Source organism: Patiria miniata, unplaced genomic scaffold, assembly GCF_015706575.1.
Source record: "Patiria miniata isolate m_02_andy unplaced genomic scaffold, ASM1570657v1 HiC_scaffold_20, whole genome shotgun sequence".
NCBI lineage: Eukaryota > Metazoa > Echinodermata > Asteroidea > Valvatida > Asterinidae > Patiria > Patiria miniata.
The window spans coordinates 24450125-24464931 of record NW_024037059.1 but is presented as its reverse complement, the minus strand read 5'-3'; the positions used below and the strand labels follow the sequence as shown (position 1 = coordinate 24464931).

The following is a 14807-nucleotide window of genomic DNA, read 5'->3' as shown; positions in this document are numbered from 1 at the left end:
AAATGTGATACACATACAATAAATTATCTAGTTGAACATTTTACGTGGGTAAAATTCAGCATCAAACAACCACAGATGTAGATTGGTTAGCAAAGGTCAACTAAAATGTGACTACCTTTGAACTAATCAGCATAAATTTGTATTTACAAATATTCATTCAGACATTCATGTCTTGTTTAAGATAAACTGTACATTTCCCCGAGGGATAAGGAAATCCTAAAAGCCATTTGCAATGACCAGTCAAATTATTGCACAATAAAGAAATGTGGTTTACATCTTATCTTTGGGTTAGCGTCGTTATGTGTTCATTCCCCTTGGTGAATTTAATTAAATTCTTGAGCTCTTGTATATTTCAATAATTTTTATGTGAAATACTTTTGTGAATTTAACTGCTATGTACTGTCACTTAAGATGTCAATGTGTAAATAAACGTTTATAGCTCAATTCAAACTGAATTGAGATATGTACCTAATAAGTACCTATTCAAGATGGTGGATAGACAAGTAGTCAGTGGCACTTCCAAATCAAATGGCTTTTTTTGGTTGAGAAATACTTCCAAACATATCATAAAACTAAACTGGGTGAGACCTAGAGCTATATGGGTCTCATTCTTGCGCGCGAAGATGCTTTGAAGCCGTCCTGGGCACAGACATTTTGAATTCATGTGCGTGTTTGTAGAACATAATAAAATTAGATGGATGGAATTTTGAAAGTGAAAGTGTACTCTAAATGCAACATGCAAGTAGAACGTACGCAAACACCTTAAGCGTGTCATTACGGTTTTAAAAAACACGTGACAGTAACCATCTCCAGTGGATACGTGCACACATTCCGCTGTTCGCGTAGAGCAAAATGACACGCTCATTTGCTGATCGTGCGTTTCGGTTTTGGGCGTATTGGCTTCAATAACACACCTGTATAGAATACAAACGCAGATATGCAGATAGCCGTACAAACATGGATGCGCCCAGCAGGCATCACTTACATGAGTCAGCACTCTAGTAATTTAATATAGCTCTATGGTGAGACCCCTAAGTGTAAAACTTCTGAACATTTCTGCCAATGGATGGAACACTACTGTATTTGTGATGTTTCTGTATTAACTGACCTGTTTATGTAGGTGACAGATCCATTCTGCAAACTGTCTAGCGTTGGGTATTGTGGCTGATAGGAACACATAGTGAACATTGTCCGGTAGAAGAATGATAGTCTCTTCCCACACTACACCTCTGTCTGGATACAACATTTTAAAAATATATATTTTTTGTGGTCATCTACACAAAATTAAAAGATTGGACTTGTCAAAATGGAAAAGATGTTTTCAAAGGGACACAACATCAACTCTTGACCAGACAACACTGGAGATATGGTCACTCTAAGTTGCGAGGTCTCGAGTACCAACAAGGTTTTTGTGCTTGAAATCTCTAGATCACTTTATCAGTGTTGTCCCTACTGAGCTATCCAGCCCAGTTGCTTCTGAATAGTACCTCATGAACAAAGACAATAACCAATTAGGGAAACTCCCAATAGCAGGCTTGAATGCTTGGTAATGTGTTCTAGAGTTTTCTGGATCCGTAAACACATTTAAATATTTAACACAACCTTTGATTGAATTTCGCATTTCTGTCATTTTTCTGTCATAAAGGACCTCCTTGATTGTAATGGGTCCAATAGATTGACCAATGATGCACTTACTTTTGTCTCGCATGTAGTGTATTTCATCAAATATAACCCATGCAACTTCTTTCATAATCTCCGAGCCACGATACAGCATGCTCCGTAAAATCTTTAAGAAAGAGAAATATTGAAATAAACTGTCATACAAAATGATATTAAACTTTAATACAGGAGGTCACAGTAGCTGTTCAATCTACTGTGACCTACTATGCCAATTTATCACCATTATCTCTCCCTGTCCAACAATAATATAAATAAGGCTTCTTCTCGCACGCTACGCAGGGTCTTTTGCCGGCTTTGCAGTCAAGTTACTCGCACTGCGCGCAATCTACTCGTGAACAACGCGTGAACACACACACCTTTTGTACTTTATAGTATAACGGTGATGTAAAAATGTAGTGTGAGTGTGATACATAACAAATCTGTGAAACAGATACCATGCCAGTCTTAACAAAATCCAGGGAGGTATTTTGTTATTGCATTTAATTAACAATGAATGCAAAAGTTTTCTCATGCCTGACCTAGCAATACAAATTCATTGCCCTCAATCTTCACCTTACGGCATAAGGTCTATGGATAGGAATTTGAACAAAGAGGCATGATTCCAAGTACTGAAAGGCTTGACAGATGTAAGTTTTGGATTATGGCATCCTTCAACATGAAAGGTATCTGTGTCTAGTATTGAATTAGCTGACCTCGGTAGTCATGATGAGACAGCTTGCTGTAGGATTGATGGTCACATCACCCGTCATCAATCCTACATCTTGGAATTCCTCATACATCTCACGATATTTCTGATTGCTGAGTGCCTTGATTGGGGTGGTGTAGATAACACGTTGTTTGTCACGCAGTGACATTGCAATGGCATACCTGTATGGCAATACAAAAGAATACATGGCTAAGCTACCTCACTGTTTAAATAACAACAAAGTAGAACACACCAAGTGTTAACCTGACTACAATCCTGCGATTAAATGGTGAAACATAAAACACAACAGTGTTCAATATTAAACTTGTTTATTCTAAACCAATGGTCCCACTGGACTTTTTCGTCCCTCTACTCATATAAAATGGTCTAACTCAAAGCAAACATTCATTTGTGTCAATCTTACAGACAGCAAAATGATATTTGCCATGCACGGTTCACCAAACATAAAATACATGTATATAATGGATTCTATGTAGGAAATCATTTTCAAAACCAGACGATTATGTCGCAAAGGTTGTCTTGTTTATGCATAAACAGGATTCAACTGCTTGACTAGTAATAATAATAGCATTTGTAGTAATGAATCAATGGCAGCGAAAACATGTCAAGAGGGAAACCGTTGCTTGCTTACTAGCACATTGTCCATTATGCATTGCTGGTTGCTGTGGTGATAATACAGTATTGCAAGTGACATTGTTTGCAAGCCTTTTTTTCAGAGTCGTGTAAGTTTGGGACTAATCACACTCTTTCTGAATTTACTGTGCCTCAAGGCCAAACAAAAACTCAGCGCGAAAGCAAACGCGTATGCGAATTTGTGACGTCACTACATGTATTCGCAAAACTTGAACACATTTTAACTAAAGCAGCAAATGTTTTTTTATGTCACATTCGCTTCTAATTCACATTCTAATTCTGCAACTGTTGTTGAAATCTTATTTTATCTTATCCTTGAGATTATTAAATACTTGTTTATTACCCATGATAAGTACTTACTCAGCCACCACAGTCTTCCCTGCAGATGTGTGAGCAGATACCAAGACTGACTGGGTATTCTCAAGACATTTCAGCGCTTCTTTCTGGAAGGGATCCAGGATAAATGGATACTCCTACAACATGAAGGAAGAATACATTCACTTCACACATACATGTGTATGTTTACAAATAGAATTGCCCAACCGAAACTGCATGAAATCTTATGAATATGATATTATTGGCCAGATGAAAGCACGTTTTTCTCAAATAAATGACTGATATTTCTTTTATGTTATGTGTCCTAACAATTGACAATTTCATTCAAAATTCAACAGTCCTCTTTACACGCATATTCCCTATTTATGTACAACGAAAAGAAGCTGCAGCCATACTGCCTAATGTGTAAGGGTAATTGTAAGACCTTATGAACATCGTGCATAAGTATCCCCCCCCCCATCAAAATACAAGGAGTTTCATAGGTGGCACTCAAGAACAAATTGTTGCCATATGCCCAGCACTCAAGCAAAGACACCAAGACTTTGTGCACATTCAGAATACAATTATTTGCACTATATGCATTCATCATTCTCTGTGGTCCGTCAGACTGCCACAGCTGTTGTGCCGGTGAGTCGTGGTCCGCTTCTAGCTGGCGCATCCAGGTGTTGCGTGGTCGTCCTCTGGGTCTCTTCCAGGCAGGGCCAGGAGGGAGTCCCCCTCGAACATCGACGCACAGCTTGAGGGCGGCATGAGCTGGGGTGTCTTCTGGGAGTCGACGGATATGGCCGAAGAGGGAGTGGCGTCGTCCGCGAGATGGTCACACGGATGTCCTCGAGACCAGTGGTTTCCAAAATTTGATTCGTTGGAGACGAAGTCTAACCATTGGACACCGAGTATCCGCCGTTGGCATCTGGTATTAAATGCTTGAAGCCTACGTCCATCTTCTACCAGTAGTGTCCAGGTTTCTGACCCGTAGAGTAGGACGGGGAGAACGCATGTTGTGTACACCCTCAACTTGGTTTTGAGGTTGAGGCGCTTGTTCCGCCACACACGATCTAACTGGCCAAAGGTTGAAGAGGCGAGCCCTAGCCATCGGCGAATGTCGGGAGAAGAGTGACCTTCGGAACAGATGTCGCAGCCGAGGTATCTGATATGTATGTAACATGCATTCCAACCAGCACACGGGAGGTCTCATGAGTGGTATTGAACAGCCATGTTCTTTTCATGCATTGAGTCCACACACTAATCCAAGAAGTGTATTTTCAAAGACATTACTGCAGTGGCACCATGCACCATGCTCCCAATGACGAATGTCTACTGCCAGAAGCAGTACGGACAGTTACAGGTACATATATGTGGGCACTTCCACACTAATGGGCCAATTAGATGAGTTTATGGATGTTGCATATTGAGGGTAAAAGATGAGCTAGTATTTTCTTCTGTTTTTTCCTATACCTTGCTAGGTTGAAAGTGACTAGGACAAGACAAGACAAAAGATGTCATCTTTTTGGGGGGAGAACATAATAGGCATCTTCTCTGTGTGATATGTATGTAACATGGACAGACACACTGCAATGAAAAGGGTGCTTAGGACAAATTCAATTTCTAATAGGCACTTCCAGTGACATTATTAAGCCATTTTACATTGTTATTGAACCAAAATATAACAGTTTTCACACTGGCTTCAAAGTTATGTGATTAGGGTTACGAACGAACAGGGACAAACTTTTTGTGATAAATGTCCAGTCTGTTCGTACGTATGAATCGTGATTATATAATATCAAATAATTCTTCACATTGACTCCAAGTTTTCTAGGTTTTGACTGACAGCATTCCTCCAGGGTACATCTTCTTAAATAAGTCAACATTAGGGGATCATGAAATTTTATGCTTACTTTGTGACTTTATCTAAAATGTCTGTCCTTCGTTACGTACATAACACTTTTTAAAACAATATCCACTATATTGCAGGTGAGGTTCATTTGTTCGAAGCTTGCAATGTTTACAGCAAAAACTAAGAGACCAAGATCGTACTTTTATCATCAAAACTTAAAGGTCTTCTCAAATGTCACACTTTTGGGCCCATTAGTGTGGAATTGCTCACATGCTATTTAGGTACCACCCTCAGTAATGTCTTCTAAGTAGTCTGTCTAGCACCCTGACTGCCACTCTTACCTTGGCTGCTTTATTCCCTGAGGGTTTGAGTGGTACATACTCCTCATCATGTGGTATTGCCACCTCATGGGTACAACCTTCAATGGATTCTACTGTCTGAGACTTCACCTGTGGTAGGATTTCTGCAAGACTAACATTCATGGCGATAAAGAAAACAGGTCACTTCATTTCATGTCATAGGGCTTATTGCAAGTGGGTCCTTATAAAAAATTGCTTTAATTAAAGTACTGAATATACTAGACAACACATTACAAATCAAATTTAAAAATGAACTATGGACACATAGTTGAAGCACGAGGCATCTTTTTTACAACCTGGTAGTGCAACAAGTAAGTGATGCATTGCTACCCACAATGAATGAAGTAATTTACAAATATAACATGGTTTGAGGGTGCATAGTTGATATGAGCTCCCTTCGGTATTGGAAGTTGACAAACTTGGAAGTTGACAAGGTTCCTGAGGCGAATCCACCCAAAATAAACCATGTTATATTTGTTTACTATACCTCATACATATTCAGTTGCCGAATTTTCCCTTTGCAGTATGCACCTCGCGGGCATAAAATCTTCGGAGAAACTTGTCCAGCTCACCAGAAGAATATTATTGTTCCACCTCAGACAATTTTAGTTTGTTTGCAATACATTAACTTCTACGAGTTTATACTGCATTGTACACAACTTTTTTTTTCAGTAGAGGAGGCATCTTTATTGTTCACAATATTCTCCAGTTTGGCATCATTGAGTAACTTTAGGGTGATGTTCGTGCGTGTGTAGAGTACTACACCCGTGCAACAGTTCCACGATTGCTTTGTAAAGCACATGCGTAGTAGACTGTCGCACAGGTAACCTGTGCAACAGCCTACATGCATGTGCGTGAATACCCTGTGCGTGAATACTTGTACGCGCGCTTGGTAAACTGCAAAAATAGCATCTGGCACGTGATGGTGAATGGACCAGTGAGAATTCGGCTCTCGATCATGAATATGTATGAGGTATAGTAATATAGGATCACTGATTTTCATTGAAGAAATGAACAACCAACACATACAAGCGACAGTTTTGGGCCTCTAAATCTCACAGGAAAACTAACTTTGTTTGACAACCATGACAACATTGTCAGTTTAAAGGTATAGTCCATCATTTGTAATTTGTGCATTTTGTTCGTTTGAAGCAACAAAAGTGCTCAATACCTGAAGAAAGATGCTGAACTACCAATCTGATGAAGTTTCAGCTTAGCTTCAGCTGCATTTTTTTAGAAAAACAACATTCTAGGATCTCGATTTCAAATCAAAAGTTGCTGAATCATGTTTTGAATTGGGCCTGAAGCCAGCGTCTGAGACACGTTCTCACTAGCCGATTGCAGCTATGCAATGTCGCGCACTGATCAGACGAATGATAGCAATCGCGCACACGTGTGCGTCGTGCCAATGCTTGCGCCCGCTTGCCGAATAACAAAACGAACGACTAATTTGAATTTCCTACGGTGCTTCTTAAGAAGCACCGTTGAAAGGCCTTCTTTCCTTGATTTCTTCAAAATGACAGCTTGCCAGAAAGAATAATTTCACAGCGAGTTTAGCCCCTTACTATCTTTCAACCAAGTTTGCTTTTCAACAATAATTAGGCCAGTTACTTTTTGGATAGCTGCAAATGATGGACTGGCTTTAAGTCTAAACATGCTAAAAGTACAAAGCGCATAGGTGTTTTTCCAAACAATTTTTCTTAAGCAAGCATTTACATTGGTTCACATTCTCCAACTTAAATCTTCAGCATCTTGTTAACCTACTGGTACACTGAATTTATGCCAGCAAGTCTTGGTAAATATAGTGTGCAAGAAATGACTGAGTGGAGCTGGAGTTTGTATTGACTTACTTGAGTTCATCTGCTGTGAGGGCAAGTTTGGGCTTCTTTCCTGTTGTGTACTCTGGCACCTCATGATCATCTCCTCGAGGGTGCTTAGAACTATCTGAAGTGCTGAACAAAACAAAAATAACCATCATACTTTCATGTTGTCACTGTGTACTAGTAAGAATAGACTGATGTCACCGAGGTAGAAGTTTTGGGTTTTACACAGCATTGATTAATTCTTCCACAATAAACCAATGCTTGTGTGAACGTACATGTAGTCCCAAACAAAGGCCAAGCAACTAAACTATCCCCTTTACCTTGGCCATACACGTGTGTACAAAAAGATGTAAAACTTCTCATTTTTTAAACGGCCACCATGCAACCCGATATTCCACATTAGGTTCACTTACCCAAGCGTGCAATTTACTGATTTCTTCTTTGCATGAAATTTGTCTCTTCAATTGTCACAAAGCTGCCGTTCATTAAATACATTTGTACATGTACAGAAGTTCACTCCTGATTTGTCATGTTCCTTTCAAACTAAATTTACCGTTCATTGTGAGTGTACATGTATGTTCTCTTACAGAGTCCAACACTAAATAGCATGTATTCATTATCCAGCGACACTGATATAAAATGTATGTATTCGTAATTTGTGGTGTAACGACTTCTTGTCAGAATATCAAAATTGTGTCGTGCAAATACAGCCTAAAGCAAAAGCTGTATTCCATATTTATTAAGTGCAGCACTTGACAAGTAGCATTGAACTAGTGTTCAAGAAAAGACAATCACATGTAATCGGTTATAAAGAAAAACTGGTTGTACAGGGTGAGTCAAAGAAAGCGGAACTGAAACCCCAAAAAATATATTTCATATTTAAAAAAATATGCAGCACCAAAAAAATAATAATGACTGGAAAGCCAATTTCATAAGCTACTTTTAGATGAAGAAAATTTACTGAAATTGCTCAATCCATTCAAAGAATATCACCATTTAAACGCAATGACCCTAAAACCTGTTTCGTCCAAAAAAAAAGTTTGTGTATTCCGATTGTTTGGAACAACAAAGAAAATGACACAGAATACTTGTTTCAACAACTGTATTGCAGTATATCTTTATTAATTAACAACCCTGGTTAGGCAAACAATATGATTTATAAAATCCACTTTTTTTAAAAGACAGGCCTTTAAAAGGACTTTGTTGAAATTTTTTTACTTTTTTACATTGAGGTTTTATCGCTGGTGATGTTTGAAGACAATTGTGACAATGATTTTTGAAATCACATTTTCCTCCAGAAGTAGCACCTGCGCACTAATTTCCCCCATTTTCCTGGACGTTGTTTCAACAGGTTCGTGGGTGATATTGGTTGGTCGTGATAACGCCCTCTCACGGCAGCGGGTTATCGCGGCGGCGGGTTATCGCGTATCAAACCATAACAACGTCTAGCCCCTAGACTAGGTTTTCAGTCCCTACCAGATGAGATTCTGTGGGTTTTCCCCAGACTATTCTTCTGGTTTTCCTCCCAACTCTAAAACTGTAATTTCTTCTCATTGTCTTCTCTCCACAGGTTTCTTCTGGCTTGCGAGCTACGGTGCCTGTAAATGGGGCATGCACTATTGAGAAATCCTTGGTTTCATTACCAGAAATAAATATAGAATTTAATAATCGTTTACCTCGTTTAATATGAATAAAAAGGAGTAAATGCTTCAAATTTCAAATATGCACTCGTCATTTTTCAAGGCTGGGTTGGGGCAACCTTGAAATTATAAAGCAAATAACTCTGCGCAAAAATTACTGCATTTATTAAGGTAAATCGCGAAAACTTAATATAAACAAGTCAGGTGTGTTTACAAACACAAATGCCCCGCAACGGTGACAGTTCCCATGACATAACACCACTCTTTTAACATCAACTTACATGTACCTTGGTCACATGGAACATTCATTGACAGCATTAGTGTCTTCTGTAGGTTTTATATGAATTAATCCCTAATCCCTATAATCTCAGAATAAATACATGATTTCTATTGTTTTAGCCACTGTGAACTTGACCCTTGACCTTTTGGCCCCAAATTCAATAGGCTTCTTAGGATTACCAAGAACAATCCACAAACCAAATTTGAAGTTCATATGTTAAGTATTTCTCAAGTTATCGCGCTGACAAGATTTCTATTGTTTTAGCCACTGTGAACTTGACCCTTGACCTTTTGGCCCCAAATGCAATAGGCTTCTTAGGATTGCCAAGAACAATCCACAAACCAAATTTGAAGTTCACATGTAAAGTATTTCTCAAGTTATCGCGCTGACAAGATTTCTATTGTTTTAGCCACTGTGAACTTGACCTTAGGCCTTTTGGCCCCAAATGCAAAAGGCTTCTTAGGATTGCCAAAAACAATCCACAAACCAAATTTGAAGTTCACATGTAAAGTATTTCTCAAGTTATCGCGCTGACAAGATTTCTATTGTTTTAGCCACTGTAAACTTGACCTTAGGCCTTTTGGCCCCAAATGCAAAAGGCTTCTTAGGATTGCCAAAAACAATCCACAAACCAAATTTGAAGTTCACATGTAAAGTATTTCTCAAGTTATCGCGCTGACAAGATTTCTATTGTTTTAGCGACTGTGAACTTGACCTTTGGCCTTTTGGCCCCAAATGCAAAAGGCTTCTTAGGATTACCAAGAACAATCCACAAACCAAATTTGAAGTTCATATGTTAAGTATTTCTCAAGTTATTGCGCTGACAAGATTTCTATTGTTTTAGCCACTGTGAACTTGACCTTTGGCCTTTTGGCCCCAAATGCAAAAGGCTTCTTAGGATTACCAAGAACAATCCACAAACCAAATTTGAAGTTCATATGTTAAGTATTTCTTAAGTTATCGCGCTGACAAGATTTGTCCGGACACACACACACACCCACCCACCCACACACCCACCCACACACCCACCCATACTTGTTTCACATGACTAGTGTGGACTTTCCATTGCTTTCGTGTAGTTAAGAAAAACCAGTGAAAAAACTCATTTTTCTCAAACTGTGAAAACTCTTTCAACCCAATTTTTTTTCTATGATTCCCTTTAGTGTTTCTCTTCATTCTGCTACAGATAAACCTAACCCAAAAATGCCTCTAAACCTGTTTTCCAGAAATGGGGAAACACTGTGTGGACGTGGGGTAAGTCCACACAACGTCGGTGCTACCTACATTATGTGGACGTCTTTTGTTCGGAAGTCCACACTGCGTATGTAAGACAAGCTCACCCACCCACACACCCACCCACACACCCACCCACGGAAGGACAAGGCGGAAACAGTATGCCCCTTCGGCTTCGCCGCGGGGCATAAAAAGTTCATAAAGTCCGGGTTACCACGTGCGCCCTTGACTCAAGTCTACGTGACTGACAGCAGAAATGATCAAGCAAGCGTGTGATCTTTTCGATGTTGGAATTTAGCTATGCAAATGTGTGCAAACGAACCTGGAAATTACACGAAAATTAGACGTCTGAGAAAGGCTGGACTTCTTTTCTATCGCTATAAAGAGGGTGAGTATGCTTCTAAAGCGCCGTAAATAAACTACAAAGTCTAAATGTAAAAATGAAAAATTGACAAAGTTCTACATTTTTGGGTACATGTTCCAAGTGTGGCACTTATTTACGGGGATCAGGTCAACTTGGACCCAAACCAACTCAGACCCACTACCAACTCGGACACACGCCAACTTGGACCCACTGCCAACTCGGATCCATGCCAACTCAGACCCATTACCAACTCCGACCCAACAATGACCAACTCAAGAGTCAACAATGATTTATTGACTTTAAATTTGTCTAAATAGTATTTTTTGTATGCAGTATTATGTGTAAGATTAATAATAATATGTTTGGAATTGTATATATTTCAGTGTTCATAGTTCCAATTTCATTTTTCTATTAGGGTCTAACTACATGTATATTTGTGTTTTTGTTATGTTTACAGTTGATTAATCTCAGATTGTTGTTAAATTAAGAAAAGATGGCATGAACGATGTTGCAATTCTTTTAATGAAAGCAAATAAAGGTACTTGAATCAATATAGGGCTTAGCCCCATAAATGTAGCCAGTTTACTGGACTACCTCCATAAATAAAGGCCACACTTGGAACATGTACCCGAAAATGTAGAACTTCATCAAGTTTTTATTTTCACATTTAGACTTTGTTTGTAGTTTATTTACGCTTTAGGAGCACACTCACCCTCTTTAAGGCCAAATAAAAAATTTAAAAACAGGTTTAGCGTCCTGCATTTTTGAAAAAAAAGGAAGCAAGAGGCCTTTTTTTTTTCTCCAAAATGGCCGCCTGACCAGGTTATTTTTCAAGATGGCCGCCAGTTTTTTTTGTTAAATCGCTGCCATTTGACTCAGGAAATGACAGTCCAGCTTTATATGGGCTAGATGCAACAGACAAAGAGGCCAAAATGATGTCACTGTTTCAAAATGTATAATTGTTTTTGGCTCTTTTTTTTCTTCTTTTTTTATAAAAAGGAGGCAGCCTCCAAAAAGCAAGTGGGCGGGGAAGCTAAACTTTTTTTTTTTTATTTGGCCTAAAGCGATAGAAAATTAGTCTCCCCTTTTTCAGACATCTATATTCTCTCATGTATATAGTGTAATTTCCATGTTCATTTTTGCATATTAGCGTATCTAAATTCCAACAAGAAATTACATAAAAAATGGACGTCTGAAAAAGGGGGGACTAATTTTCTATCGCTTTAATAAAGAGGGTTGGTAGTGGGTCCGAGTTGGTAGTGGGTCCGAGTTGGTAGTGGGTCCGAGTTGGTAGTGGGTCCGAGTTGGTAGTGGGTCCGAGTTGGTAGTGGGTCCGAGTTGGTAGTGGGTCCGAGTTGGTAGTGGGTCCAAGTTGGTAGTGGGTCACAGTTGTCATGGTTCTGGCTGAAAAATTGATTTTCTCGAGTGATTTTTTTTTTTTTCGCGTGAAGCAGTTTTTGATCGATTCGGAACTGATTGAACCAATCCGGAACAAGGAAAAGTGGCATCAGTAGTTTTGACGTCGTAAAGTCAAAATAAAAAGAGCTTAAATTTAGAAAATTATTTTGTAGTATCTGCATCACTCAAGGTAAACTTTTTAACCAATGTCACTTGAATTCGTGGAGCAGTTGAGCCAAAAGCAGCTGCAGCCTGAAAGTTTGCTATCCGGAACAAGGAAAACAGTAATCCTTACCTTTACGAAGTGGCTATTGTTACAGCAGTCGTTGTTTAGCGCCCTCTACGATACTTTTTTTATACGCACGCAGGTATATAATTATTTGTTTCCACGCGTTTTAGCGACCAGTGCGATAGCTCAGTCGATAGAGGGTAGGATTTTGCACCGCGAGGTTGCGGGTTCAAAACTCAGTTTTGCACTCGAATTTTTTCCTTTTCTAACCTGAGGCTTTGGAGGATTTTTTTTAAAAGGGAAATAAAGTCCGAATTTCATAAAGTTCAAATGCACTTTTTTCCTTCTAATTTTATATTTTCTTGTCATGTTTTTATAAAAGTTGCAGTCTACCGTAATGATAGAAAATGGGAAATGCGTTACGGCTGCCGTAACAATAGCCACTGCGTTATCTTTAGGACCCCGTTCCTGTATAAAGACTCACCAAAACAGCCGACTTAAAATGACACTCAACAGTGACATTCTTTCTGATATTTCTTGACACATTTGAACAGTTGGCAATGACACCTTCTTGAATATCAGCACGTTTAATTTTGTGGAAAGAGGGCAGGGCTTTATGAGGGGTAAAAGACGATGATGACTGAACAGAAAATATAATAAAAAAGGAAGATGGCGAACTGCAAAAAAGGTAGGAAAGTCACATTTTCTTTGATTTAAATTACAAATTACAACTAACATGAGTTTATCTGAAGAACAGAGACTGCTTTAGCCTGCAAAAGTCACTTTGGGGCACATCCAACTACAAAAAAAAACCTTTTCCGGCGTGGCCCTGCATTCTATAGTTGCTCCCACTTTGGTACTGGACAGTCATCTGCAAAATCAGTTTTGAACAGAACTCGTAAAAATAGAGGTGTCCTAAAGATAAGGATTACCAAATACCGGGAAAACGACTGTACTTTTGTATTCAAGTAGATAGTGGATATTTTGCCGGAGGTAATGACGGTAAACTAACGATTACTAAAGGTTTGCCGGCGGCAATCCATAGCAACAGAGGGCGCTGTACTCTTTAAAATAGGGCTGAATTATAAGATGTATTAAATTCCCACCAAAAGTTGTGTAGCACGTTTGGTGTAATGGTTAAGCAAAGGCTCCAGTAAGCGGGATGACTCGCGTTCGATTCCGACCGCACCACATTTTTAAGTTTTTTTTTCTCATCCCCAAATAAATAAGAATATTCTTCTTTTATTATTTTAACATGTCTGAAACATTTTTTGCAGAGTATTACATTTTCTTTTTCAGATTTGTGGCTCTGGAGGATTTTTTTAAAAGGGAAATAAAGTCCGAAATTATAAAATGGTCTGAATCCCATCTTGTGAATACGAAGTACATGAAGTAACAATGATAATTTTGGCATGGAGCCAGACTAAAACTTGTCACCGGAAAATGTTTCAAGTACAAAAAAACAGTAACTGCGCATGTTCAGTGCATATCCGGCAAACTAACGTTTACTAAAGGTTTGCCGTCTCCGGCAAAATATACACTGCCATTAAAGTATGGCTATTCTTTCTCATGAAATTAGTGCAACGCATTACACAGGCACGACAGGTAGGGGCCTACTGTACAACTATTAAAAGTTATCTTAAAATACCGCAACCGCCTTAATTATGTTTTTACCTCGATTCAGGATCATTAGATGCTGGGTTGTGTTTCCGTTTTTTTGTGCTTTGGTCATCACGTTCCTCGAAAACAGCAAAAAGATCCCCTCCGAACGCATCTGCCATGACTAAAAATTTTACTAAGTAAAAACTGTCGAGCCGATTGCACACGTGTGTAAAATATTGGCGAGATTTTTAACTGGTGTCACGATACGTACGAGAGGGCCGCCCCGTGTGCCATGAGCTATATGAGGCAGGAAACCAGTATACTTGTCTTTACGATGCCTAGGCTGCTTTCAGGTCAACTCGGTCCGTGACCAACTCGGTCCGAGTCAACTCGGTCCGTATTAACCGACTCGGTCCGTGACCGACTCGGTCCGTGACCAACTCGGTCCGTGACCAACTCGGTCCGTAACCAACTCGGTCCGTAACCAGCTCGGTCCCTACGGGAAAATGTACGCAAAAAGATTGCATTTGTTTGTGACAAGGTACGGAGCCCCTAAAGGGACATCCAAAATTATTTTTTATCTCGTGCGCACGACATAATATCTCGTGCGCACGACATATATCTCGTGCGCACGACATAATTATCTCGTACGCACGAAATAATTATCAGTATTAAGAGAGCTTGCTGCAC

The 14807-nt window shown here is 39.3% G+C and overlaps 1 protein-coding gene across 1 annotated transcript in view; it reads right to left on the bottom strand.

The window, feature by feature from the left end:
* The window catches only part of LOC119728278 (exosome RNA helicase MTR4-like), a 30033-nt gene extending 15734 nt beyond the window's left edge, over window positions 1–14299 (bottom strand). Inside the window, exons 1-7 of the mRNA XM_038200451.1 lie at window positions 14190–14299; window positions 7399–7500; window positions 5531–5660; window positions 3380–3492; window positions 2373–2547; window positions 1696–1786; window positions 1109–1233 (exon numbers count right to left, since the gene is read on the bottom strand). Coding sequence (XP_038056379.1) covers window positions 1109–1233; window positions 1696–1786; window positions 2373–2547; window positions 3380–3492; window positions 5531–5660; window positions 7399–7500; window positions 14190–14296 — 843 coding nt within the window. The 5' untranslated portion in view covers window positions 14297–14299. The remainder of the gene's footprint in view (window positions 1–1108; window positions 1234–1695; window positions 1787–2372; window positions 2548–3379; window positions 3493–5530; window positions 5661–7398; window positions 7501–14189) is intronic.
* Window positions 14300–14807: the final 508 nt, after the last annotated feature.